This window comes from Sebastes fasciatus, chromosome 15 (assembly GCF_043250625.1).
Source record: "Sebastes fasciatus isolate fSebFas1 chromosome 15, fSebFas1.pri, whole genome shotgun sequence".
Lineage (NCBI taxonomy): Eukaryota > Metazoa > Chordata > Actinopteri > Perciformes > Sebastidae > Sebastes > Sebastes fasciatus.
In genome coordinates, this window is record NC_133809.1 from 2,401,329 (window position 1) to 2,428,396 (window position 27,068).

The window sequence follows — 27,068 nt, forward strand, 5'->3', positions numbered from 1 at the left end:
AAAAAAAGTCTGAAAAATATCTGAAAGAAAAGTCTGAAAAAAAAAGGTTTGAAAAATGTTGAAAAAAAAGTCTGAAGAAATGTCCCTAAAAAAAGTCTGAAAAAGGTAAAAAGAAAATAAAAAAAAGTCTGAAAAATGTCCCAAAAAAGTCTGAAAAATCACTGAAAAAAAAGTCTGAAAAAAAGTCTAAAAAAAGTCTGAAAAATGTCTGAAAAAGGTAAAAAGAAAAAAAAAAAGTCTGAAAAACACATCAGTATGTGTACTTTTACTGTTTATACTTTAAGTACATTTTACTTGTAATGGAGTATTCTCACAGTGTGGTATCACTATGTCTGAATAATTCTTCCACCAAAGAAGAAGAATAAAGTGTTCCTGTTATTTTGTCCACCTCTCCTCCTGACCAACAGGAGGCGCTCAGCTGTGTGTCGGAGACCGGAAGTGAGCAGCGCTCAGTCAGCTTGGGTTACAGCAGCTTTTACAACCTGCGACAAAACTGATCCTCTGTCTCTGTAACCGCAAGAGAGGGCAATGTAGCTTCCGGTTAATCACTTCTGCCTCCAAAATAAAGTATGTAAATTAGGGACTATATTGTAAAAATGTGCTTTTACAAATCTGAGACCTAAATAAATAGACCTTTTATTTGCAGTAGTTCTGAGCTGTGACATATGATTAGTACCATGTTGGTAGAAATTTAAATGAATAAGTCACACTAGAGAAATATAGCCATAGAATGTGCAATATAAAGAATATTGGAATACACTATAAATATTTCCAACTACTACAACTAACAAATAAAAATATAAAATATAAACAGAATAACAGAATATATATATTAGTAAAGTGTGCAAGTTGCAATTTTTTGCTTTTAAATAAAAAATGAATTGAGTTAGTAAATGTGCAAAATGCAACATGTGCAAGATTATTACAGGAGCAAAACCACAATGGAGTGTGGTTGAGACAGAAACTATAAAGATGAGAGTTCTCTGTTAGACAGAAAAAATAATAGTAATAATAATATATTGAAATAAATAAAATAATTGTAAACATGGTAATTAAAAAAAATATCCTGATTCCTGTGATGCATTTATACAACCCACTGTTAATGTTAATTATATGTTTTTGGTGTTGTAAGATGACAACAACTTTTAGATAAAATTAGCCTTTATTGATCACCAGAGGTGAAATCCGGCTGTTGCAGCACACACAAGGACAGAAATAATCACAGATAAATATATATATATATATATTTATATATATGTAACATGGTCATTTAAAAAAAATCATATATACAGTGTATATATATATATATATATATATAATATATATATATATATTATACTTAAATAAGGTATTTTAAAATTACAATAAGAATAGAAATCATTTTTAAAAATGGTCACACAATGAACAACAAACGCGATATGTATTAATTCATTTATATATATTTAAGATATATAAATCATCTTTCTCCTCAAAAAGTTCCAATCTAGATTTAAACCTTTTATTTTGAAAATCCCCACACCGGAAAGTCCCAGGTTGCTACAGCTAGCTTAAATGAGCGAACCACCAAACGGTTCATTTAGCTTCTAGTTTGAGCTGAAATTTAACACTTTAAAGAATGTAAACGGACATTTAGATGTAATATAATAATATAAGTTGCTCATATGAATAATTGAGTATAAAAATATCCGTCTGAAAGTTGATATTTGTGTTGGAAGTCGGTGACGGTGTAACGAGGATTTGTGTTCACCGGACTGAAGATGATCTGATGCTCTGAGGAGGTCAGTTAGAAACTTCACATATTTATGTGATTAATCTGTAATTTGATGCACGAAAATGACATTTAGTGTTGTATTATTGTGATTTCAGAGTTATAGTCTGTGTGTGTGTTTTTAACAGAGATAGGTAGTTAAATACTTTATAAGTAATTTAATGTACATTATTAATTAATCTATTGAACGTTAGCTGATATGTTCCAGTGAATCTATTGTTTATAATTTCATAAAAAAAGATTGCAGAATTTCCACCATGCTTATTACTGTTTATTTGTTTACTGTGTTGTTTTGCACAATTTAATCTAATCTAAAAAAAAAAAATATTAGCCAATTTATTGATTAACAGGCTCTAAAAATAACTGGTATTCAATTAATTGTTTGATAATCATGAAGTAGGATTGTTAAACTTGTTTGTGTTGCAGCTAATAAGCAAATTATCAAATCAAATGTTAACAAATCTTGACTATTTGACTGTTTTTTTTACATCCCTTTGAGCTCCTCTAATGTGATGATATCTTTGTCTCCTCCCTCACAGATGCCTTCTTTTGACTTCCTGGATAAGGTGGAGCTGTTTGTGCGGACGGGATCGTATCCTGTAGACGCATCCAAGAGCTCAAAGAAAGTGACCAGAGCTGCCAGCAAACACTTCATCTATAAAGGTGATTCTCACACATTAGAGAACATGTGTCCTCAGTGTAGAGCAGCTAAAGCCTTAACCCTCTGTGTACAGTCCAGTTTCCTCAAACTGTCCATGCTTTGTGAGCACCACAACACACCTTTATTCACCTTTATGATATTAAAGTGGAAGCTGAAAACCACAGACGGATGAAAAACTGGACAAAATACATTATTCATCATTTGGGTAATCTGACCTTTTAAATTTAATTTAATATAACTTAAACTTTATTAGAATCATACAGGTACATACATGAAATGTGACCTCTGCATTTGATCCATCCTTAGGAGCAGTGCCCGGGGAGCTACTTGGGGTTCAGTTTCTTTCACTTTATTTATTTTATTATACTCATATTGCTCATGATTCTACTCTTTTTATTGTATTTACTACCAATCTTTTATCTCATTCATGCCTTATTTATTCCTTGTATATATTTATTTATATTAAACTGCACAACAATAGAACATAATGTATTTATTTTCTATTAATAATGTGAATATGCAAGGTAACTAAAGCTGACAAATAAATGTAGTGGAGTAAAAAGTACAATATTTAACTTCAAAATGTAGTGGAGTAGAAGTATAAAGTAGCATAAAATGGAAATACCCAAATTAAAGTACAAGTACCTCAAGATTGTACTTAAGTACAGTACTTGAGTAGATGTACTTAGTTACTTTCCTCCACCGCCCTCCATACATAATGAAAATAACCTGACTGTGGTTCCTCCCTCCGTCCTCCAGATGGCTGTCTGTGGCGCGGTTACCGAGGCCGCTTCCTCCGCGTTGTCAGGAGCGACGAGGAGGTGAAGGAGATCCTGGTCCGTTACCATGACAACAACAGCCACGCCGGCCGGGTCCGGGCTGTAAAGGAGATAATGGTGAGTTCAGATGATGTCAACAGAGCAGTGAAGATAATGTGATTTTAAATGTAAAAATTAAAGAATGTCTTCTTCCTCTTCTGTCCGTCCATCCAGTTGATGTATTACTGGGTCGGCGTGACGGAGGCGGTGAAGACCTGGATCAAAGCTTGTGCTGTCTGTCGGAGCCGAAGTCCCGCCGAAGCGCCCAACCCGCCCGTCATCTTCTGCCTGGCATACGGCTGCGATGCCTCCAGCTACGTTTACCCCGAGCTCAGCTTCCACAGGTCAGACTTATCCTGTTCAGGGTTTTGGGGGGGGGACTGGAGCCGATCCTAGCTGACATTGGGCGAAGGCGGGGTACATCATGGACAGGTCGCCAGACTAAAAAACAATGTTCTTAAGCCTCTTTCACACATAGTTCAAGGTCAATGCCGAACCTTGACCATCTCGCAAGAGTTTCGCAGCGTCGCGTCAACTTCTAGTTACGACCTGAATATGCAACGGAAGACGTCTCTTATTATTTTCAGGAACATGGCGGCGGGCGAGGACCTGTTTTTCTCTGATGCCACTTTTATTTGAACATATTTGATATTCATGAATGCTAAACCGTAAACAAGTCGCATATGTCATTTTCCCTTGACCTGTTGCGAGGTCTCGAGGTGGGAAATTATCGGAACAGATTTCCCTGAATATTGACCCCTGCTCCCGTTCACACATGCAGGAAATGTTCCTGAACATTTCAGGGATAGACTGCATGTGTAAAAGGGACTTCAGTGTAAAGCCTGATTTGAGCATTACCTGCTAGATAAATGAAGCAGAGTGATTATTGTGCAAATGTATGCGTAACAATATGTATCTTCTAAGAATGTAACCCAAAGGAAGTATATTTAATAAGAATAAAACAGGACCTAAGATGAAACCTTGCGTTACTCTGCAGGCAGACTCTCCTTCTGTGCAGCTTTGTTTGAAAACACAACTTGTCTTCCTCGGTCTCCGCAGGTTTCCAAAGGAGGCAGAGCAACGGCGAAGGTGGCTGGCGGTGGCTCAGAGGGACGAAGGCTCGCTTCGCACCAACTCCTGCCTCTGCTCGAGACACTTTGAGTCGTCCTGCTTCGCGCCGAGTGAGGACGGTCAGCTGACTCTATCAGCAGACGCCGTACCCACCATCATCTCTGTGACGGTGCAGGAGGACGAGGTGTTGTACCTTTAATAAGACAATTTATAAAAGAAAGAATAAATTAAAATGATTTAAAGAAAACCAGTAAAGAAAGTAAAGAAAACACATTAGATTTAAAAGATTTAAAAGTATAAATGGAAGATGAATGTTTCAGCCTCTATAAGGTGTCGTCCTTCTTGATTTTCAGGTTGTTGTCCCTTCAGACGAGGACTTCCTTCATTCCAACACCCTGGAGGACCTCCTCTCCACAGCTGCTGCCGCTGCTGCCACCACCACCCCCGACCCCTCCGAGCCGGCCTTGGATCACTCTGAACCCCCCGTGGAGCTGCAGGAGCACCAGTACTGCCTCCGAGCTCCTGATCCAGACTCCAGGGAGGTCCAGACGCTGGTGGAGAACAAGAGGAAGACTGTCATCGAGCCGAGCTTTGCGACCTACAACCAGATCGCCAGGTAGATCACATGACCGCTTCTTTCACATTTTACATTTTTACTAGGGCTGTCAATCGATTAAAATATATAATCACGATTAATCACAAAGTAATTGCAATTTTTTTATCTGTTCTCAATGTACCTTAAAGGGAGATTAGTCCAGTATTTAATACTCATATCAACATGGGAGTGGACAAATATGCTGCTTTATGAAAATGTATGTATATATTTATTATTGTAAATCAATTAACAACACAAAACAATGACAGATATTGGTATGTATGTAAAGGGGAGACTCGTGGGTACCCATAGAACCCATTTTCATTCACTTATCTGGAGGTCAGAGGTCAAGGGACCCCTTTGCAAAATGGCTGTGACAGTTTTTCTTCGCCAAAATGTAGCGTAAGTTTGGAGCGTTATTTAACCTCCTTCGCAACAAGCTAGTATGACATGGTTGGTATCAATGGATTCATTAGGTTTTCCAGTTTCATATGATACCAGTATCTTCACTCTAGCTTTAAAACTGAAACCTAAAAATGACAGTCCCAATTTAAATGTTTGTACGTTGCATCCTGCAGGTATCTGAGCCACAGGGTGTTGCCTATGCAAAGCAAGTCTAGCAGAGGGGGTTTAAAAAGGATGGCCAAGCGCTTCGGCCTGAAAGGTGAGTGGATAAAAGAGTGATAAAAAAAACAGCAGCATCACCTGTTTAATCTGCCTCTTCTAATCCTCAATGAGCCAGATTATAGAAACATGTCTCTTCTGTTTCAGATGGAGCGCTGATGTACACACGAGTCTCTCCTCCTCTCAGAGTGCCGCGCAGCAGAGAGGAGGTTTGCATCCTTTATGAAGTTTAAATGAATCCTGTATAAGCATCTTAAAGTCCGTTGTCCGCTGGTGTGAAAAACTGGAGCATAAGAGCAGGAACTTTCGTGTCTAAACCTCTACTTTCTACCATATAATGGCAAAAATCTCCCGTGCTGCCTCTTGATTTGCAGGTAAACTCGGTCCTGCGTCAGTTCCATGACACCCAGGGTCACTACGGCCACGGGATCTGCCAGCGAGAGATCACGAAGCACTTCTACTGGGCCAGCATGACCCGGGACCTGGCCCGCTGGATCTCCAGCTGCCAGATCTGCCTCAACAGAACCAAGAGGAAGTGGCTCCGCTGCAGCGTCTCCACCTGCACCAACTGCTGCGGGCCGGTGGAGAGAGGCCTGGGCCTCACCTTCCATAAGTACGTTCTGTGATATGCTTCTGTTATTTTTATTCTTAACCACTGCTAGAAGCTGACTTTCCTTTGAGAGGACAATGAAGTGAAGTGAATTTTAACAGGTCGGATTGTGCAGGATCTGACTGCATGTTGACATACGTATGTGGACTATGTGGACATCATGGGTGGACTTATGTCCCTGTATTGATTTATCTGTACGCTCCTATCCATGCGTCTTCCCCTCCAGGTTTCCTCTGGACAACGCGGCCCTGCTGGCTCAGTGGCTGAAGGCCGTCGGTCGTCCCAACTGGCATCCTCGGCTCGGCTCGTCCGTCTGTTCGACCCACTTCACCGAGGACTGCTTCGACCTCAGTGTGGAGAAGGTCGCCGTCCGCCCGGACGCCGTGCCCACGCTCATGGTCCACAGCGACTCAGCGGTAAAGGCTCAGTAGTACAGTAATACGACAGCAGCAGTAGAAGTCCAGTCTGCAGCAGTAAAAGCTGGAGTTGTGTCTTTCCTCCACAGACTCCGTGCAGAGGTCTGACCCAGCCGGCTGTGGGGGAGGAGGTATGTTGTCAATCCAATGCACATCAATGTACTGCACTGTAGGTATTTTAATTATCTGTTTCTGTGTGAGCAGGCTTATTTTGCCAAGTACGATGCCGTGGAGCTCTACCTGAGCAGACGCACCTATCCTCCTGGACTGAGCTACGTAGAGAAGAACACCTTCAGGAGGTTCTGCAAGAAGTTCGCCATCAAAGGTTTGTACAGACCAGAATCTAAACCTCAACACATTTAGAATAAACTACAAATTACGGATACCTTCACAATTTGTCTCCCAGACGAGGCGCTCCACATAGTCCGGGGAGATCGGGTGTGTTTGGTTCTGAGGAGCAGGCAGCGAGTTGAAGCCGCCCTGCTGGATTATCACAACGAGCTGAACCACCTCGACGCCAACAAGTGTCTCCGACTGCTCAACGAAAGGTGAGCGGGGGATCTTCTTTCTCTGTCACTGATAAATCCTCTTCGTCCAGATTAGACGACTCAAACACAGCATCACTTTACATCACCATCATCAAGTTCGATTGCATGTATTTAATATCATGCTGTTGTATTAATTTAATAAGCAGCTCATGGTTATTATCATGATCAGGTACTTCTGGAAAACCATGAGGACTGATGTGGTGCAGTGGATCAACAGCTGCTCCCAGTGCAGCAGGAAGAAGAAGAAGAACCCAGAGAACCAAACAGAACCAGAGTGTGTTCTGGAGGCGCTGAGATCACCTCAGATACCTGATGATTTAGACAGGTGGGCGGCTTTCTGTCAGTGTTATTACCAGTTCATATAGATTGAATTTTCTTGTGTGCTCCCTCTTATTCTGTCTCCGTCTGCATCCTGACAGCGGGAAGGATGACGATGGTTACAGCGATGATGGCGAGGATGATGGTGGTGGGGATGCTGATGAAGGCAGCGGTGATGAAGAGAGGCAGCCAGAAACGAATTCAGAGGACAGAGTGGTAGGTTTCTCCGCTTCAGCCAGCTAGACGACACACTAAATCCTTCTGTCCCAACTGGAAGACAGATTCCACTTTATTGTCATCACGCTTGTGTACAACGACACATAATCTAGTCATTTAATACTCGTCAGCAACAAAATGACTGTTGTCTTGTTCTGTAGATGCAAATCCCTCATGTGTATGGAGGCAATTCTCACCACTAACTATAAAAACTACTATTTAAAGAGACAATTACTGAACTTAAATACATTTATTGACTATTGCACGATTGAAATTCACTATTATAACTTGCTAAAAATGCTACAGCTACCTCTGAATAATACTGCTAAAGATCCTGTTCACTTCACACACTGTTATGAACACTCCTTAAACAAAGGGACTACCACTGTCTGTCTCTCATCTGGATCCTAGGAGAACCCTTCGCCCCCCCAGCCCGTAACTCCCATCAGCCCTCAGCCCAGAATCCCCATCCTCCTTCATCTAAGAACTCCCATCAACTTCCAGCCCAGCACTCCCATAATCCTCCAGCCGAGGATTCCCAACCTCCCCTTTGTGGCCAGACTCTGGCCTGTCAAGAGAGGGACGCCTCCACAGTCTGAAGTCCAGAAGGAGACCAACAGCTCCGAGACTCAGCCAGAGAGACAAGTTCAGGTGAACACACGACCTCAGGACCAGAAAGAGACCAGTGGATCTCCGGGCAGCACCAGAACACATCACTGTGTCAAAGTCCAGGACACAACCGAACCTCTCACAGAGTCACATCCTCCACCCGAGCTCCCGGTAAAACACCAACCTCCACAAGCCAAGACCAAGCAACCTCCAAGTCAGGGCAGAGGACCAAAGACCCAAACCCAGATCCACGTCCAGCGGCCGGTGAAGAGAAGGAGAGACCTGCAGGCAGCGTCCTCGGCTAAGAGGAGCTCCAGCTGTGGTCTGGAGCCCGTGGTGGCCCCGAGCTCCAAACCCTGGCCCGTCTTCACCATCGCTGGCTCTGCCCCGGCACAGACAGCAGAACCCCTTCCTATGATGGACGGGTACGTACAAATACTGACCCAGAAATGTACTTATTTGGTGAAGCTGCTTTCCTTTAATCGTCTTACGTATTACTGCATATGTATTGACGACTACGGTGTGTGTGTGTGTGTGAGCAGCTATGCTCCCTTCCGGAGGCCCAGGAGTCTTCAGGCCCGGACGGTCATCCAGCAGTGCAGTACAGCGAAGGTTAAGGTCAAACCAGCACTGGACGGGGCCGACGCTCAGTGGGCCGAGGTGGGTGTTATTGTTTATCTATTTGTTAGATCATTTTCTATTTTTTGTTAAACTAATTCTTATTTTATTTATTTATGTTTTTTAGATAATTTCTTTATTTTAATTGTTAAATTATTTTAAATTTTTCTGTTTTATTTGCTAGATTCAATTCTATTTTATTTATATATTTGTTAGATTATTTCTTTATTTTATTTGTTAAATTAATCTTCATTTTATTTATTTATCTATTCATTAGATTATTTTTTAAATTTTATTTGTTAAATTAATCTTTATTTTTCTAGTTGTTGGATTAATTTTGTAATTCATTTGTTAGATTAATTTTAATTTGATTTATTCATTATTTATCTAATTTTATTTTTTAAATTATTATTTTTTTATTTATTATTTATTCATTGGTTTCTTAGATTCCTTTTTATTTTATTTGTTAGATAAATCTTGATTTTATTTATTTATTTATCAGTGTACTACTGCAGTGACAAAGTGTTTATTTCCTGTCTGTCCTCAGATCCAGGAGGGGATGGTTGTGTATGTGTGCTTCTTCCACGGAGCCACCGAGGACGTCGCTCATGAGATGGGTGAGATGTCTCATTACTCTGCAGGATTCACTGGACCGAATATTGTCTGGTTAATAGATTCACTTTCAGTTCAGTTCACCGCCGGAAAATAATTATGGGAGTCTTTGCACTTTGTCTAAACAGTGAAAAATATCGATATAAATTCAGCCTCTTACATGTTTTTTCCGTGATCTCAACAGCCAGCAGTCTGATGACCACCAAATTTTTCCGAAAAGACACCGGGCACTCGGTTTCCGTTGTCGACCTCCCCGGGAGCGTTTTATTTATCCCCCAGGACTCCCTGCTCGGGGAGCCGGTGCCCAAGAGGAGAGTGCAGTACAAAGGGGGGTGTGAGCTGTGGTGGGGCGCCCAGCTCTTCTCCAACCTGGTGTCCGCCTGCAGGGAGCTCATGGCCGGCTCAGCGAAGTGCACGAAGGCGGGCGCCAAGGTGGAGGAGGGAGTCTACGCACAGAAACAAGAGATCGTCCTGAACTCTGTGGAGCCGCTGACGCTCCTGCTGGAGTTCTGAGGTCGTGGGGTCGGGGATGGCGTCCACTCAATCTGAATGGAGGGAATAATCCAGGACTGTTGGATTTAGCCCCGTTTACACCGCAGGAACTAACTTTCCACTTTGTGAAGAAGCTTAAGGCCCTTTGGAGACGTTCAAAGCTCTGTCAGTAAATTAGAAAGATAAAATGTAGTTTCCTCTGCAGTGCTGTTACAACAGATATTCTGTTTTCTCACCCAAAATATGTCCAGAAACGCTCAAATCAGGCTGAACTGAAGCACTTTAACATGAGATGCACTTTAAGGATTTAAGTCTTTTGTTGTTGAACACTCTAAAAGTTAATCTTTTGTTCATATTGTTTATACTGTATAGTTAAATGAGTATTAAATAACTATTTATTGTATAAAAAAAAAAGTGTGTACATTGCATTCATTGAGTTATTGATGACATTACTTTCATAAATCAGTTGAATTCACATGTTCCGGGCATGGAGGGATGTTTTTCAAACCTGATCCCTAATCCTCAATTCTGACCTCGAAACCAACCGTCTGGTTGCCCTTTTTAAGGCAATAATTGATGTTAGGAGGCGTAATCACCAGCTTTTAGTTTAGTATTAAAGGTCCCATATTGTAAAAAGTGAGATTTTCAGGTCTTTTACATTATAAAGCATGTTTAAGTGCTATATAAATACTGTTAAACTATCAAAATGCTCAATATACGGAGAAATACACAGTCCGTATTCAGAAATTGTGCGTTTGAAACAAGCCGTTAGGATTTCTGTCCATTTGTGATGTCACAGATATACAATATTTAGACCATTACACGGTTTTAAACGTAAACATTCTAAATGTGTCCTAGTTTATTTCCTGTTGCAGTGTATGTAAATGACATCAGCTGACAGGAAGTAAACATGGACCCAAGCTGTTGCCTAGCAACGCAATTCTGCTGCAATTCCATTGAAATGCATTAAAACGGAGCGTTTCAGACAGACGGTGAATACAGGTATATTCAGGCAGACAGTATGAGGAAAATAATGTGTTTTTTGAGCATTACAGCATGTAAACATGTTCTAGTAGAAACACAAAATACAAGTATGAACCTGAAAATGAGCATGATATGGGACCTTTAAAGAATATTTCTTAATTCATCATCGTTCACGTTTTTTTAACCTTCAACTGATCAATAAAGGTTTATCAAATACAAAACTTTCCAACCGTCTAAATGTTTTTTTTGCAGCACAAACAAAGCAAACTAGGTAGTTTATTATCAGTCAGTTATTTTAAACATGATTCAAATACAACAAAAAAATCCCCCTGAAAAATCAGAGGTGCATTTATTACTTCTCTGAGGGCAAAGTTGGCTTTACGTTCAGCACTACGAGTGATATGATTCATTTGAGTGTGTGTTAATGTGAGATATTCATTTAAATATCCTGAAACTAAACAGAGGGAACTTAAAACTACCTACCCTGATCTCATGATGACTGACTCAAGTCTAACACTGGCATATCACCAGCTTATTTATCTGAGCCAGCCTTAAACTAGAGACATTTATTTCTAAATGTAATAAATGCTCCGGTTAATGTAAACTTCTAAACGTCCTACCTGCTGCCTTCACGATTAATTCAGTATTCATGTACATTATAACAGCACTAATTCCATCAGTTCAACAATCACAAATTCATGTTTGATCCAACAATTCATTCCAATCTTCCAGCAGAACTTCCTGCAGAAGTTTCACATTAAAAGCCCGTAAATCAGAGGGACGATGGAGGATTTCTGAGTTTACCCTGTAAGATTTAACGGTAATTCCAAACACTCAGTGTTGTTTACCAGGAGTTTATTAGCTACCAACCTTTATTTGTTGGTGCCGCTATTTGACTTGATCAGCGGCTTTAAATAAAGATTTACGGTGAGAGTCAGAGCTGAGTCGTCTCTTTCATTATTCATTTTCAAGTGTTCACAACTCACGAGTTGACTTAAGTGCTTCATTGTCAAAGGGTCTCCAGCCAAAAAGATGGCGGCCATCGCTCTAATCTTTGATTCAATATCCAATAACTAGAAAGTCCGACAACCTTCAGTACGCCTCATTTAATGCCTTTTATTCCAACCTTCTGTTCCCGTCTCTGGTGGCGACTCTGTCTTCTTCTTCTTCTTCTTCTTCTTCTTCAGGAGGTATAAAGTCTACTTCCCCCTCCTCAGTCGCCCTCCCACACACAGTCACACTCTCGCAGCGGGTTTCTCTGGCGCATCGTCGTGATGACGGTGATCCTGTTCTCGGACAGCTCTCGGAGCTGGTTGATGAGCCCCTGGACGCAGGGGCTGGGCCACGGGTGGCCGTTCAGGTAATCTCTCAGGATGAAGGAGCGCTCCACCAGCAGCTCCAGCTGCACCAGGTGTCGCAGCCGGTGGAGGCTCAGCAGGTCTTTCTCTGGTTCTCTACGGAAAAACCTGAGAGAGGAGACGGGTAAGTCAGGGCTGGGTGATAATTCAGAATGTAAGGGATATACCATTATCAAGATATGAAATGACCTATATCGGGATAGAAGATTTTGTCAATATCGCCCAACCCGATGGGTAAGACTACAGCACGAACACAGCATGAAATGAACATATCAGATTTCTTTACAGAAATGAGGAGAGGATAGTTTCCTTTGCAGTTTACCCAGATAAGAATGATGTTGTTTGAGCTCTGTTGACACTAAATAACAAGAACTGCATGTGGTTCATAAGACATGAGAACATTATCCAGATAAGAACAAGTGAGTGGTTCCAGTCTAAAAACGTGAGCTGGTTTCCTGTCTGGCTCACCGTATCCGGAGCGTCCTGAGCTGAGGAAACAGCATGGGGATGCGTCTGCAGAGGCTGCCGCTGGAGCGGTTCTGCTCGATGTCCAGGTGCTCCAGTCCCGGGACTTTAGGAGCGATGGAGTCCATGTCTTTCAGGGTTATGGCCACACGCAGCGTCAGCCTGGTCACACTGGACGGGATGGTGGTCGTATAGGCAGCGAGAGAGTTACCGCCTGAGAGTACAGGGTCACATTAAACTTCTGGATAGATCTTAAACTACAAATAAAATCTTCCTCTAACAGGCCGGACTAAAAGAAACCAAACCAGACTCTGTAATCAGAAGTGTGAGCTGGATAACGGTCCAACTCACCGATGATGGTGAGTGACTCCAGCTGTTGGAGGGGGCTCAGCCAGGACGTGAGGCGGCACCCGATGCCCTCTCTGATGTACCTGTAGCGGACCGTCAGCGACCTCAGCGAGGTCAGGCTCCTCAGTGCGTTCCCTGGCAGGATGGTTTCTGGGTAATCCACCAGCTCCAGACTGGTCAGCGCCGGGCCGCCGTACCGGGCCGCTCCTACAGGACAGAGGAGGAAGAGGAGGAGGAGGGAGGGAGGGTTTGTGATTGACATTTTACAGACTTTAGTCAATTTAAACAGTATGGCAAATTCTCTGATGGTTTACAAAACTATCATCTTATGGTGTGTCATTTCGCCCAATCCTAAATTAATTAATTTGAACTATCAACAGGTTGATTAATGATTAATAACAACTGCTAGTTGCAGAACTAATGGGAGGCACAAAACTGGGAATAAGCTGCTTAAGTTAAGTGTGTTCTCTGCGTGAAGGCCTCACAGCTCTGCCCTCTCACCCTGCTGCTCAGTGTTTTAACCTGCCTATGTGACCTTGGTTGCCCCGGCAACGGGCTCCACCTCCACCTACTGCAGACACAGCTGTACAGATAACAGTGGCGCATCAATAAGACCTTTAAAGTAATTTTTCCTAAGCAAACATGACCTACTTCCAGCCTCACCTGTGAGGATTTTGCTGCTTTTCTTCATTTTATATCCCTGTAAATTAAATATCTTTAGGACATTTTCTGATATTTATTTATAAATGATTAATTGGAAACATAATGGATGGATTAAGTGGTAATAATAATTAGTTGCAGCCCTAATGGGTGCCTCAAACTGGGGCTAGGCTGACACTTATAAATATAAACTACAGGTGATTTTCAGTAAATGCAAAGTATATGCAGGAGCACTGGTCTGAAGTAACAAGAGACAGGTAAAGAGGACAGGTGCTCAGGCTTGAGTGATTAAGTGATTAAGTGATAATAACAATTAGTGCCTCAAACAAACATAAACTACATGTGATTAGTAGTAAATGGGGCTAAATCTGCAGGAGCACTGGTCTGAAGCAAAGAGACAGGTAGGACCAGGTGACCAGGTGATCGGAGACAGGTAAAGAGGACAGGTGCTCAGGTGACCAGGAGAAACCAGGTGAACAGGTGATGATGTTATGGGCTGACCTGGGTGCTCCGGGTCCGAGGGACTGAGGTAGTCGTCAGGTAGCGGGTCCGGCGGCTCCCCCCTCATCCCCCAGGACAGGTGCTGGAGCTTCCTGAGGCTCAGCAGCAGGTTGTGGAAGACTCCGCAGGGAACCGGCCTCACGGTGTCCAGCCCGTAGCCCTCACCCTGCTGGTGGAACAGCAGGTAGCGCAGGTTCACCAGGTGAGCCACCGTGTTGATGAAGTCCACCGTGCACGGCAGCCTCACGTTGCACACGCTCAGGTGAGTCATCCGCTCCTTCAGCTGCAGACTCAGACTCCGGCCGAGCATCGCCTCGTCCCACGTCGCGTTCCGCACTCCCAGGTCTCTGAGCTCCGGGAACCGGGCCAGGTTGTCCAGGTACTTCTCCTTGTAGATCCGTCCTCCGTCCACGAACACCACGGCGGTGAGGGACGGCAGGAACTTGACGAGCCGCCGCCACTCTTTGCGTCGCAGGTGTCGCACCGCCACCCGGGTGAGCTTGCGGTGGTTGAGTGTGTCCCAGAAGCCGTATGTGTAGCGCCGCAGGTCGGACAGCACCACCGTGTAGTCCCGCCACAGCGACGGGTGGTCGATCAGCCGCTTCAGGTGCCTGCAGCCGGCTCGGACCGTGTGCTTCTCCTCCGTGCTCAGGTAGCTGAACACGGTGACCCAGACTTCAGGAGGAAGCTGCGGCAGGTCCTCCATCACTTCACCGGTTAACGGATAACCGGTGAATAACGGCTGTTCATGAAGAATAGAGGGTCTCCTATATTAGATCCATAGTTAACACTGAAGCTGTAGAAACGTCACTGTGTGGAACGCTGCGTTTTAAACGTAAACACGTTTATTTACAGATAAACTGAAGTGATGTTTGAACCGCTAGCTGCTGCTGCTGCTGCTGTTTACACCAGGGCGACCGCAGGCAGCCGGCGCACTGCGATGACGTCGTATGGTGTATTAGTGAGCCAGGAGGTGCATCTCATTTCATCATTTTTCGTCTCCTCGCTCCTCGACTCCTCGACTCCTCGATCCTCCGGCTGTGACCCGGAAATCGATCTCAGTCCTCCATCTTGAAGGACGTCCCAATTCATAAAATGCGCATCGAGGAGCGAGGAGCGAGGATACACCAGTGCATCCTCCAGTGTTTCCTGCACGGAAGTTTATCATCGACCGACACGCCCCCTTATTGGATATCAGTTATTGATTGGACGCTGCGCCGATCAGACTGATCTGATACATCAACATCACTGAGTTTCATACCGGAGTGAAGACAGATCACAGATTAACAGTTTTATATTTTAGTTGTCTTCTGATTCACCATCTAGTTATAATCTGTGTTAACTGTAGGTGTGAACAGCAGACGGACCATGTTGATAGTGAAGTGTTCCAGCAGCAGAAGGACCTGCAGCATCTCTGCTTCACACACCGTCACTGAAGGAGTCTGACTCTGAGAGAGGTTTATAAAAGCTGACAAGGAACTGACCTCAATCAACTTTCTTCAATTATTAGAAAGAGTTTTCTTTTGATGATCTGTTATTTCACTCATTCACTTTTATTAAGTATCCAGTTAAAGTCAGAGAGAGAAGGAGAGTCTGTCTTTTACACCTTTTACATCATTTATCCTCATTTTCATTCAGTCACATGTGAAACTGATAATTCCTGAGCATCTGGTTTGATATGAGTTACATCATTTACATTTTCTCTGAAACATTCAGCCTAATACATAACTTCTACTGTCAGAATATCAATAACTACAGACACTAATAATGAATCAATAATATAAAGATATTGATCCAGTAGAGATGGTTCCTGGTCCTCTAAGCAGGACTCAGTCCACAGTAGAAATGGTTCCTGGTCCTCTAAGCAGGACTCAGTCCACAGTAGAGATGGTTCCTGGTCCTCTAAGCAGGACTCAGTCCACAGTAGAGATGGTTCCTGGTCCTCTAAGCAGGACTCAGTCCACAGTAGAAACACAGACTGCAGCTGTTATTCATGTGCAGGTGTTTGTTAAACAGAGAGGAAACACTGCTGCTCTGATAACTCTGTTTCTTTATTAGTATTAGATCAGTTCAGACATAAACAGCTGTTAGAGCTGACTGACAGCTGATCCAGCTGTTATCAGCTGCTGCTGTCATCAGAAACGGAGGTCGCTTCACGTGACGCTTAAAAGGAAACAACGTCTCATGTCGCTTAAAACATATTTACTCGTTTCCTCTCTCCTCGAGTCTTTTCCTCGCCTCCTCCGCTCGCATCTCCCGGGGGCGGGACTAAGACACGAGTCGAGGAGTCGAGGAGCCGAGGAGTCGAGGAGTCAAGCCGTATAAAAGCACTAATGGGAAAGACCCTGGGTCGTGTGTTTGTTTACATCCTGAACATCCATCCATCTTCAACCGCTCATCCTGAACATCCATCCATCTTCAACCGCTCATCCTGAACATCCATCCATCTTCAACCGCTCATCCTGAACATCCATCCATCCATCTTCAACCGCTCATCCTGAACATCCATCCATCTTCAACCGCTCATCCTGAACATCCATCCATCTTCAACCGCTCATCCTGAACATCCATCCATCCATCTTCAACCGCTCATCCATCCATCCATCCATCTTCAACCGCTCATCCTGAACATGTCTCTTTATTTAACCCTTAATAATATATTTTATTAGTTTTAATAGCTCGCAGGTTGCAGGAGTTGTCAGTGAGATGGATTTCTGTGGTAAACAGGTGAAGGTTGACTGTTGAGCTGCTGAGTCGATTCCAGAGAACCGAGTCGGTCCGATTCCAGATCTTCTCTAAAGTCTGGAGGGAAATGAGCTTCTCTCACATCTTCTAGTGAGTTTACCTTCAAATAATGAACTTCTCTCACATCTTCTAGTGAGTTTACCTTCAAATAATGAACTTCTCTCACATCTTCTAGTGAGTTTACCTTCAAATAATGAACTTCTCTCACATCTTCTAGTGAGTTTACCTTCAAATAATGAACTTCTCTCACATCTTCTAGTGAGTTTACCTTCAAATAATGAACTTCTCTCACATCTTCTAGTGAGTTTACCTTCAAATAATGAACTTCTCTCACATCTAGTGAGTTTACCTTCAAATAATGAACTTCTCTCACATCTTCTAGTGAGTTTACCTTCAAATAATGAACTTCTCTCACATCTTCTAGTGAGTTTACCTTCAAATAATGAACTTCTCTCACATCTTCTAGTGAGTTTACCTTAAAATAATGAACTTCTCTCACATCTTCTAGTGAGTTTACCTTCAAATAATGAACTTCTCTCACATCTTCTAGTGAGTTTACCTTAAAATAATGAACTTCTCTCACATCTTCTAGTGAGTTTACCTTCAAATAATGAACTTCTCTCACATCTTCTAGTGAGTTTACCTTAAAATAATGAACTTCTCTCACATCTTCTAGTGAGTTTATCTTCAAATAATGAACTTCTCTCACATCTTCTAGTGAGTTTATCTTCAAATAATGAACTTCTCTCACATCTTCTAGTGAGTTTATCTTCAAATAATGAACTTCTCTCACATCTTTTAGTGAGTTTACCTTCAAATAATGAACTTCTCTCACATCTTCTAGTGAGTTTACCTTCCAATATCACTTCATCTTCTGATATAAGGAGATGAACTGTGTCCAAACACTGCCTGTAAATATGGGGCTGCAGAGACAGTTGTCTACTTTACTTTAAAATAATGAAATAATAACAATAAATGTAGATGAATATATTTTTTTAATTTGACATTTTCAGTATTTAACACAGTGTTACATGTTGTTATTATTGTTTTGCAGCGGCACTGTGACCGACCATGAGAAGCGAGCGTTCAGCCGTCTGATTCTGGACACCGTACAGCTTCCAGATCAGAGTGGGAGGACTTTACCTGCTGTACAGCTTGTTTAAATGTCAGACCGCCTCGCCCTCAGAGCAGGTCAGGAACACAACACATGCTCTCTAAAGGGTCGGCCGTACATTAAATATAGTCCAATAAAGTTGTTGTTGTGTTTCTGTCTGCAGATCCGTCTGTCGCTGAAGGACTGGGAGGACGCTGTGGACGCTCAGCACATCGACGCCGTTTACATCCTCCGACAGCTGATGTTCCTCAAAGCTTTCAACTTCACTGCCCACCTTACATCAACACACATTTGATATTCACTTCAAACCCTAAATATCATTTAAATGTAGGAATATTATGTGGAGATTCGGTGGTTCTGTCCCGGTTTGAGCAACTTGGCTCTCCCAAACGGAGATATACTTTAAGAGAGAGATGAAAATATGGAGGAATTATGTTCATCAAATGGGACACCTGCTGTCACTCCAGCATCATTTTGAGGACATGGCACTTACTAATTATGGTTATGTTTATGTCTATTTATTCTTACAACCCAGAGAAAGGAACCTACTGGCCTACTAGCTTACAAATTCATATTCCCCTCTCTCCTCTTTGTGCTTCTCCTTTGTCTCCTCCTCCTCCTCCTCTCCTGCCAGCTTGTCTATAGAAGAAGAGGAAGGTGGAGAGCTCAGCGCCGTGCGAGGAGTTCATGGAGCTGATCAACATCGACCTGCTGACTCCAACTCTTTAAAAGTGGATTATTAAAAGTACTAAATGTGTTGTGTTTGTCTTCTTACAGGAATTGTCCAACATTCATGAGCTCTATGGGAAGCTGAAGACTGATCCGTGAAGACCTCGTCCCTCAGCTACGCAGCACTGTGGTGGATTTCTACAAGTGGCAGCAAAGGAAGGTGAGACTTTCTACAGCTGTTTGTTAAAATGAAACTGTGTTTTGTGTAAACAACAAAAGGTAATGTTTTTATTTGAATGCTTTTTGTTTGTGTCTTGTCAGGGTGGTCGTGATGAAGATGAAGACACGTCATCTCAGCAGGCGGTGAGTTACACAACATTCAACTTTACTGAAGGGTTTAAAGCATCACTACTGCACCTTGTGTCTCCTGCAGGATATTAAATACCCAAACTGAAGTGAATCACATGAAGTCCCTCGGCTGTAATAATAACTTTGTCCAGATGTTGGCGCTGTTGACTAACCGCCTGTTTTGTGTCCTCAGTGCTCCAACAGAGCCTCGCTCCTCGCCTCCATCAAGTCAAAGGCCTACGGAGAGGCAGCAGAGGTTTGTGATTCATGTTATAGATATAGTTTTATCAATATTTTATTTAAATCTGTAACAAATGAACATTTAAATTTCTTTAAAAAATGTCTATTATGCTAAATATAAATGTGTAGGATGCAAAATGAAAAAAATAATGAATGTATACCTTCGTCTCTCAGGCCCCCAAGTCCCGGCGTCATCGTCAGGTGGCGGTGGATGTCACGAGTAACGAGTCCGGACCCTCCAACTCGTCGGGTAACTCCAGAACAAATAAACCGTCACTCAAAGCCAGAACCTGTGAGAACATACATATCTCAGGTAAATCACTCCTACAACCTTCCTTTTAATCCCTAAAACTTGAGAGAAGAAGAGATGAAAAATCTGAAAATAAAAATAAAATGTACACCCACAGTAGAAGAAAATTAGACCTGAATACAAACATGTTGCAGGACTGAGCGCTGCGACAGCTTGCGGAGCCTTCCGGGACACTACAGCAAGCATAAACCCGGCTTTACATTATGACATATAGTTTCTACCTGACAGAGACGGATTTGCTGGATGGAAATTACACCAATTTATAATTAAAATGTGTTAATTGTTGTATAAAACATGCTGAAACGTTGTGAATACAGTCTAAAGACTCTCCTATAGCACGGTGAGGAGGTGGTGGGCTCTGAAGATGGATGTTTGTCTTTTCTCTTAAATGTTTTGTGAAATAATCCTCACTTACTGAAACTCTGTTCTCATCAGATGACGTGTGGAAAGAAGCCACGGCGACCACTAACATCAACCGTCTCACCACACTGGACTTTGTTCCTGAAGGTACACATCCTAAAAACTATTTCACTGCAGTAGTTTGTACACTCTTCTCTGCTCCACTGTGGTTTGTTAACATCCTAACATGCTACGTTTGTATGCCTGTGGACCCTGAATGTCTGTTCCAAACTTCATGACCATATATCTATTTTATGGCAATAAAACATTTACCAGGATGAATTTTTCTAAGCTTTTTCTCTTTGAATGCCAGCTCAAAATGCTCCATATTTTACCGTAAATACCACAATAATCTTATTTTGTAATGTTCACACATCGACTTATTTGCTTGATTCTTTTTCCTCGATTCAGAAAAACCAAAAACGTACCCAAAATTCAAGTGGTGATGAAGAAGAAGTCAACCTGCGTCCTGACTGGAGCTGCTGTTTTAAAGTGTTCATATACGTTTGTTATTGTAATGAATTCCCTATAATCTGAAATGTTCTGTATCATAGAAAATGTGAATGTTTTTTTACATTTTAAACTGTTTTAACTTGGGTTTTTTAATCAGTGACTGAATGTAAACACCTTGACTAACTCCTCAGAGCTGAAGAAATACCCAGTTTTCTTTTTGCAATTTTACAGCCATCACTTGTTGAAAACTGATCCTGTACCTGCCTCCTAGTCAGAGAAAGTTTACCTTTAGCCTTTTGCAGTAAAGAAAGCATGCTGAAGGTTGTTTCTTCATGCACATTTCAACAAAGTTAAGCAGTGCATGTGACTATAAACCTTTTCATCTTTCATCTTTCATCTCTGTTTGCAGCTTCTTCTATGAAAAAGTTAAAACGGAATTTCTGTTCTGCAGCTTTCCGGTGTTTAAATATTTTATAAAGGTTCACTGTTTTATATAAAACCTTTTTTAAATATCTATTTTTGTGCCGTCTCTTTCTTGTGTGACATTTGATTCAGACTAAATAATTTGTGGAGACGTCTTATTGAATATCCAAAAGTATGTGGACGTCCCTGGACACGGGGCTGTTTATCAACGTTTGGGCCAAATGAAGGGAAATCTTCATGTTAATCTGGTTTTAAGTATCCACTTCTGCCATTTTGTGTTTTATCTACTTTTAATAGTAATTTATTGCCTCAGCGTTATGATTTCACTTATTATTTTTAATTGCATTTGCTTTTATTTGCTTTTTTATTCTTATACACAACTTATTTTCCAAAGAAAAGCTAAAACTGCATTCTACCATTTTTAATAATTATCTTGAAATTAATATAATGTATTCATTTACAATTTCTTGCATTTAAATATGTACCTTAACTATGCTAAATCGTAATTTCCTCTCAAAAGCGCTTCTTCTTCTTAGTCATATCTAGAAGGTAGCCCGCAAATTGCGAAATCTGAGCTGAGATCAAAAACTCTCGCGAGACTCGCTGTCCGACAATCTCGCGAGAGTTTCCACAGTTTGCTAGCTCTCTTCTAAACTAATGAGATTACTAAACCTAGTTTACTAGCTAAAGTTTAGCTTGTAGCCGACTTTAGCTGTTTTTATTCGCTACGACTGGATTTAGTTAGCATTACTACTTTTGTAAGATAAATTGCAATGTGTTAGTTAATCAAATATGATATATTCAGTGACGGGAGACAGCTAGAAAGGGAAAGTATGTCAATTTAGCTTAATTAGCCAATTATGTATTTGTTTTGCATATTTTTTTATTATAAAAAAAAGTCAACAAGTAGTTAACAAGTCAGATTTGGTCTTAACTACATTTTAATATAATAACACATCATGTACAACAGAATACACTGAAACATAAATAATTAAATAAAAAAACAATAGAATGGGAAAATAAAGAAACAAGCATATACATATTCATAGTTACATATGCACATATATACAGATCATCACACAAGCATACAAAATACTTTAACTTTAAGACTTTAATATGTTAACTAAATATATAATGTTATTTAATGTTGTTTGTCTTTATAGAGCAGCACAGTACTGATGGAGGCATAACAAGTTCAAAGACCATGGGATATGTGAGGGAAAGGTAATATTCCCCTACTCTCTCCTAAATTGGATCAATTTTAACAAACTATTTGGGGACTTTGGAGCACAAATTACTAATTAAACGGAAAAAAAAAATCGTAATTTGAAAGATTAAATGACCAAATGTATAAACGAGATGCGTATGAACCACATTGAGTGTGGTTGTTTCCCACAGTCCCTGAAGGCGTCGCCGTTCACCGCTGTGTGGCTGCAGCTCTGTGCAGGTCTGGAGGAGGATGAGGAGCTGCAGGGATGCTGCTGCCTCTGCTCCGACCATCACACACTCGGTTCCTCTGGTTCCTCTGGTAGTCTGAGGGGGAAACAGCTGCAGCCATGGCCTCAGACAGTAAGTACCACCGTCTCATCACCGTCTGGCTGCTTTTAATGTGGATTATTTCCCCCTCTGTGGATGGATGCTGTTTTCAACCCCCTTTGGTTTCTCTCTGGGGTTTGACTGCGACAGGATGCACAGGCCAATTTATCATCTTTTTAACCAATACTGTCGTTTTTATGCATTTTATCCACATTATTTATATTTCAGCACCTTTATCAGTCTCCAAACACATAAATGCATATAATAGTCCTTCAGTCTTTATTCCTGCAGACTGTATTGTGGTACTCACTGGAGAGTTGCTTCATCATGGCCACTTCACCGAAGCCTATTTTTAATATGCTACCTCCTCTTAAACGATAAAATATTCCTATCCAGATTTGCATTGTTTTTGCAATTCATCACAGTGGATATGATGACACTGTATCATTTAAATGTATTGTCCTAGTGTGATGTTTTATAATACAGGCCTACAGAGAGCCTGTGGTATCTTTTGCTGCGTTTATTATTATTATTATTATTATTAATATGCAATAGTCCTGTTGTGTTGCTGCAGCAGGGACTGTCAGATCTGCTGTGATATTATACCTTGTATAAAAATAACAATTGCAGTGTAAGTGTACACAAGTATAATTTTGAGATACTTTTACTTGAGTATTTATTTATTTATTTATTTATTTATAGGCTACTTCTACTCCACTGCATTTCAGATTAAAAGAAAAAGATTGTCCTCTTTACTCCACTACATTTATTTGACAAATATAGTTACTTTCCAGATTAAGATTTTACATAATTTAAAATATTTTATATTAAAACTGCAACATTAAGATGCAGCTTACACATAATTTAACAATATTAAAAAAATAATATAAATAAAAGACTGATTTAAATTTATTTATTGCACTTTCATAAAATTTGTTGTCTTGCGAGGGACAGATTAGAAAACATTTAGATTTATTATAACAGGAAACACACAGGTGTTACTAATAACATTTAACGATGGCTCTGTTCCATTCAGGTGTCTCACTAAATGAGCCGTGACTCTGGAGAATGGAACCTGCCAAAATTAAAAATAAATAAATAAATGTCCCAATAAATAAATAGATAGTTATTGCATGAAGCAAAACTAAATTTAGAAATAAATATAGAAATTAATTAATTAATAAAATGTGACATAAATTGATATTAATTATATATGTGCTTCTTTATTTATTTATCTTTTTATTAATTTACTAATTTACTTACTCTTCTGTTTAATTTTCCCTTTTTATTTATTTATGTATTTATTTTTATTATTTTTTACTTGTATTTATTTTTGCATTTTTAAAAATTTTTTTTTTAAAATTGTATTTACTTATTTATGTATTTATTTACCTACTTATTTATTATTTTCCCAAACATATTTATTTCTGTATTCTTTTCTTTACACATTTCTTTTTACATTTATCATTTATGCATTTCTGCCTAATTATTCAAATGAGGGGGCTTTATTTATTTATTCATTAATGTCCTCTATACATGACATGGTGACAGTGAAGCAGCATACACAATACCAGGACCCTGAATATAAATCAGCCATCATTATTCTTTATTATTTACACCTGTGTTTCTGCAGACAAAGTCAATTGTTTATTCCATTACAACGTCAGCGCCCAGCTCTACCGAAATGGCCTGTGTTGAACAATAAAAATATTATAAATATGCATACTATTATAACTATTTACTTACTTACTGATTTATTTATGAAACTTTTAGCCCGGCTGCTTCCCAGAGGAGCATAAAGTGAGCGATGGACATAAATGGAAGTTTTTCATGTCAAGGATCCAAAATCCACAGACCATGGATGTAGAATGGGTTGTGTCTGGTGCTTTTGCCCTGCGTGTTAGTAAATAGCCTACAACTCCATTAAATTGTGTTTATGTCATGCTACTAGCACTACTAGCTGCTGGCCGATAGCCGGTTGTTTGGGAACAGAAACGTTAATACATCCACCACGGTACAGGCTGACAGCATACAGCCCATGGGTGTATTGTGAGATAATAGAGCCAGTATATCCATTATTACAGCCGCATACAGCTAGCAGGAAGCCGGCAGAACCGGATATGTCATATGAGCGTGCAGGGCGGTGCGGTCCTGTGGGTCTGATGATGCACGTTCATCATGGCGAAGAAAATAACTTAATAATTTAAGTGTTCCTACTAGGAAGTTGATTTATCATCTGATTTACAGACGTCTCTTTATTCATCCATGGCCACAGACTCATTGGTGTTTACAGTCCAAAATGGCGGCATCTAGCAGCTGTTGTCAGAAAGGCATCAGAGTTTCGTCTCTTTGCTTCAATTGTTAATTCTGAAACGGCCCTAAAACGCTCGTCTGGACGGAGAACGTTTACATTATAAAACGCCGTTTTAAAATTAGGACGTATTAGTGTGGATGTAGCCTCAGACAGATGTCACACACAGTTGGACATGTCTTATATACCCCATGCTGTAACCTCCTAACCTGCTCCCCTCTGTGTGACGAGTGTTGTCGAGATGTAAAGCGGCATCAGAGAGCTCCTCGGTGTGCTCCATTAAACAGTAGGAGGCAGTCAGCCATGTGTGTCATGGTGTCTCTGGTTATTGTGGCCTAGTTACAGACTGCTTCGATGTCTAATTCATGGCTCTCCGAGAGAGGAGGCTCATGGGTAATATGTAATGCTGCTGTCCGTCCGTGTGTGTGTGTGTGTGTGTGTGTGTGTGTGTGCGCGCGCGCGTGCGTGCGTACGTGCGTGCGCGTGATTAAAATCCATGTTTGTTCCTGTTTATTTGAGCACTGGGGAAATATTGACAGGAAACCAGACTCATATCAGTCGGTTATAGCCACTTTCTCTTTGCTCTGCAGGCTGATCGGAGTCACATAAAGATTTCTCAGAGGGGAAGATATTCATATTGGTTGAGTTAAATTACGGTGGGTGAAGTTAATCATGTTAAAACTGTCCACTAGAGGGCATTAGAGCTCCACAAACACCCTTATAGCCACTTTAAGTCTCAGCTGCAAATGATCAAAACCAGCTTCCTGAAAATAGTTTGAGAAATTCTGATTTTTAAATCTACATTTGAGCTTTTCTGGCCTTTATTTTCCAACACTGTCTGCAGTGCTTGGCGGGTCACTTTCACCGCCTTCCTCTGTGTTGTTGTGTCTTGGTGGTGTTCAGGAAGAGACGTCCGCCTCGCCCAGTGGGAGGCAGGAAAGCAGCGTTGATTGACGGTTCATACAAGACGTAGGACAGCTCAGACTGGACAGAACAGAGGGATGAAGGAGAGTTTAGGAGAGAGGTCAAGTTTGTTCTCTGCATGAGTGGGAGTTTGTTTTTGGGGAGGAGAAGACAGAAAGAAAGAAAGAAAGGAGTGAGAAAGGATACAAGGAGGAGGTGAAGACATGGCCAGTGAAGGAGGAACTACTGAGACTCAGTCAGCAGCAGCAACAGACAGTCCGTCGACATATGGAGATTGTGAGTTTTGATTTTACCGATTTATTCCTGAAAACTAGAAGATGCTACGGGATGATGATTGAATTCAGTTTCTCATCTCTTGTCTTGATATTGTTATTCAATTGTATTTTACTTTCTGGTATTAATGGACGGACGATACAGAGACAGATAAGCTTGTTTCAGACCTGTTAAGCTGTTTCAATATGTTGCACCGTATTGAATCAATCCAATCCTTTACTTTAGTAAAAGTACTAATACCACATTGTAATCATATAAGTAAAAGTAATTGAAAATACCATTTAAAGCTAGGGTTGGTAATGTAGCGCACTCTGCCCATGCGCTCATTGCGCATCACCAGAATCTTCCACAAGCTGCTAGCTTGACCACTGTGAGTACTAACAATAGCCATGTTGGTTGTTCATAATGATAATTTTGGGGGAGTGACTTTGGAGGGAGGCCTAAAGGGACGGACTGTCAGTGTTGCTGACTTGGCGTCTTTCTCGCTAGATTTAGCGATTTTTGGAACTAGTGCTGCTACTTTCATTGGAAAAGAGTTGGCAATACTGGGCTGGGTTTTTAGGTTGGATCATTTATAAAATCTAAAGTACTCGTGCTAGTTTGTCAACATTACTGACCCTACCTTTAAGAAAAAGTATGAATCAGGAAAATGTACTTAAAGTATTAATAGTAGGGCAGCCCCCTCTTAGTCGATAAGTCGACTAATCGGATGCTTTGATCACTGGCAACAGGAGCCGTGAGGGGTAGGAGGGCCGCCACGATTTGATTAGTTGACTAATCAACTAATCGATTAGTCAACAAAATTGTACGAGTTTTAGTCAACTAAGAATTTATTTAGTCGAGAACAGTCCTGAAAATTAGTGACACCATCAAAACGTTTTTTTGTTGTTTTAAGCCTTTTCAAAAACCAAAAACACAAGCAAAAAGTGTAATAAACGTATTAAACAGTATAATCTGCTCTAAAAGTAATCTGTAAACGCTGCATGTAGAGCAGCCGGTCCAGGATGTTATCAGAGTTTAGGCTTACGTTA

The 27,068-nt window shown here is 41.1% G+C and overlaps 3 protein-coding genes and 1 pseudogene across 7 annotated transcripts in view; 3 read left to right on the forward strand and 1 right to left on the reverse strand.

Moving 5' to 3' along the window:
* The first annotated feature begins 1,528 nt into the window (after positions 1–1,528).
* LOC141783755 (uncharacterized) lies at positions 1,529–10,362 on the forward strand. Its single transcript, XM_074661232.1, has 19 exons — positions 1,529–1,778; positions 2,308–2,431; positions 3,189–3,325; positions 3,422–3,591; positions 4,307–4,502; positions 4,672–4,934; positions 5,492–5,577; positions 5,685–5,746; positions 5,912–6,150; positions 6,374–6,563; positions 6,653–6,694; positions 6,768–6,888; positions 6,970–7,111; positions 7,281–7,436; positions 7,531–7,645; positions 8,057–8,679; positions 8,797–8,914; positions 9,420–9,489; positions 9,669–10,362. Exons 2-19 carry the CDS (start codon positions 2,308–2,310, stop codon positions 9,995–9,997), a joined length of 3,183 nt encoding a protein of 1,060 aa, XP_074517333.1. The 5' UTR covers positions 1,529–1,778; the 3' UTR covers positions 9,998–10,362.
* A 763-nt stretch (positions 10,363–11,125) lies between these two features.
* On the reverse strand, positions 11,126–15,197 carry LOC141783760 (uncharacterized). Its single transcript, XM_074661242.1, has 4 exons — positions 14,293–15,197; positions 13,135–13,338; positions 12,787–12,997; positions 11,126–12,426 (listed from the first exon to the last, which is right to left on the reverse strand). The coding sequence occupies exons 1-4, from the start codon at positions 14,996–14,998 to the stop codon at positions 12,174–12,176; spliced, it is 1,374 nt and encodes a 457-aa protein (XP_074517343.1). The 5' UTR covers positions 14,999–15,197; the 3' UTR covers positions 11,126–12,173.
* A 1,712-nt stretch (positions 15,198–16,909) lies between these two features.
* Positions 16,910–21,084, forward strand: LOC141783155 (snRNA-activating protein complex subunit 1-like; annotated as a pseudogene).
* Positions 21,085–22,395: 1,311 nt separating this feature from the next.
* Positions 22,396–27,068, forward strand: part of syt16 (synaptotagmin XVI) — a 38,554-nt gene continuing 33,881 nt past the window's right edge. The window contains exon 1 of one of the 5 annotated variants that reach the window (XM_074661235.1): positions 22,396–22,562. In XM_074661235.1, the coding sequence (XP_074517336.1) occupies positions 22,550–22,562 (13 nt within the window). In that variant the 5' untranslated portion in view covers positions 22,396–22,549. Of the gene's footprint in view, positions 22,563–25,810; positions 26,041–27,068 lie in introns of those variants that run through there. The other 4 variants (XM_074661238.1, XM_074661239.1, XM_074661240.1 and 1 more) reach the window with 4 other exon arrangements.

Coding starts and splice junctions, on each gene's coding strand:
- LOC141783755 (XM_074661232.1), top strand. CDS start 2,308: ATGCCTTCTTTTGACTTCCTGGATAAGGTGGAGCTGTTTGTGCGGACG. Junction 7,112..7,280: donor CTCCGACTGCTCAACGAAAG/GTGAGCGGGGGA, acceptor TATCATGATCAG/GTACTTCTGGAAAACCATGA. Junction 9,490..9,668: donor GGACGTCGCTCATGAGATGG/GTGAGATGTCTC, acceptor TGATCTCAACAG/CCAGCAGTCTGATGACCACC.
- LOC141783760 (XM_074661242.1), bottom strand. CDS start 14,998: ATGGAGGACCTGCCGCAGCTTCCTCCTGAAGTCTGGGTCACCGTGTTC. Junction 12,998..13,134: donor GGAGTCACTCACCATCATCG/GTGAGTTGGACC, acceptor CTGTACTCTCAG/GCGGTAACTCTCTCGCTGCC. Junction 12,427..12,786: donor CTCAGGACGCTCCGGATACG/GTGAGCCAGACA, acceptor CTCCTCTCTCAG/GTTTTTCCGTAGAGAACCAG.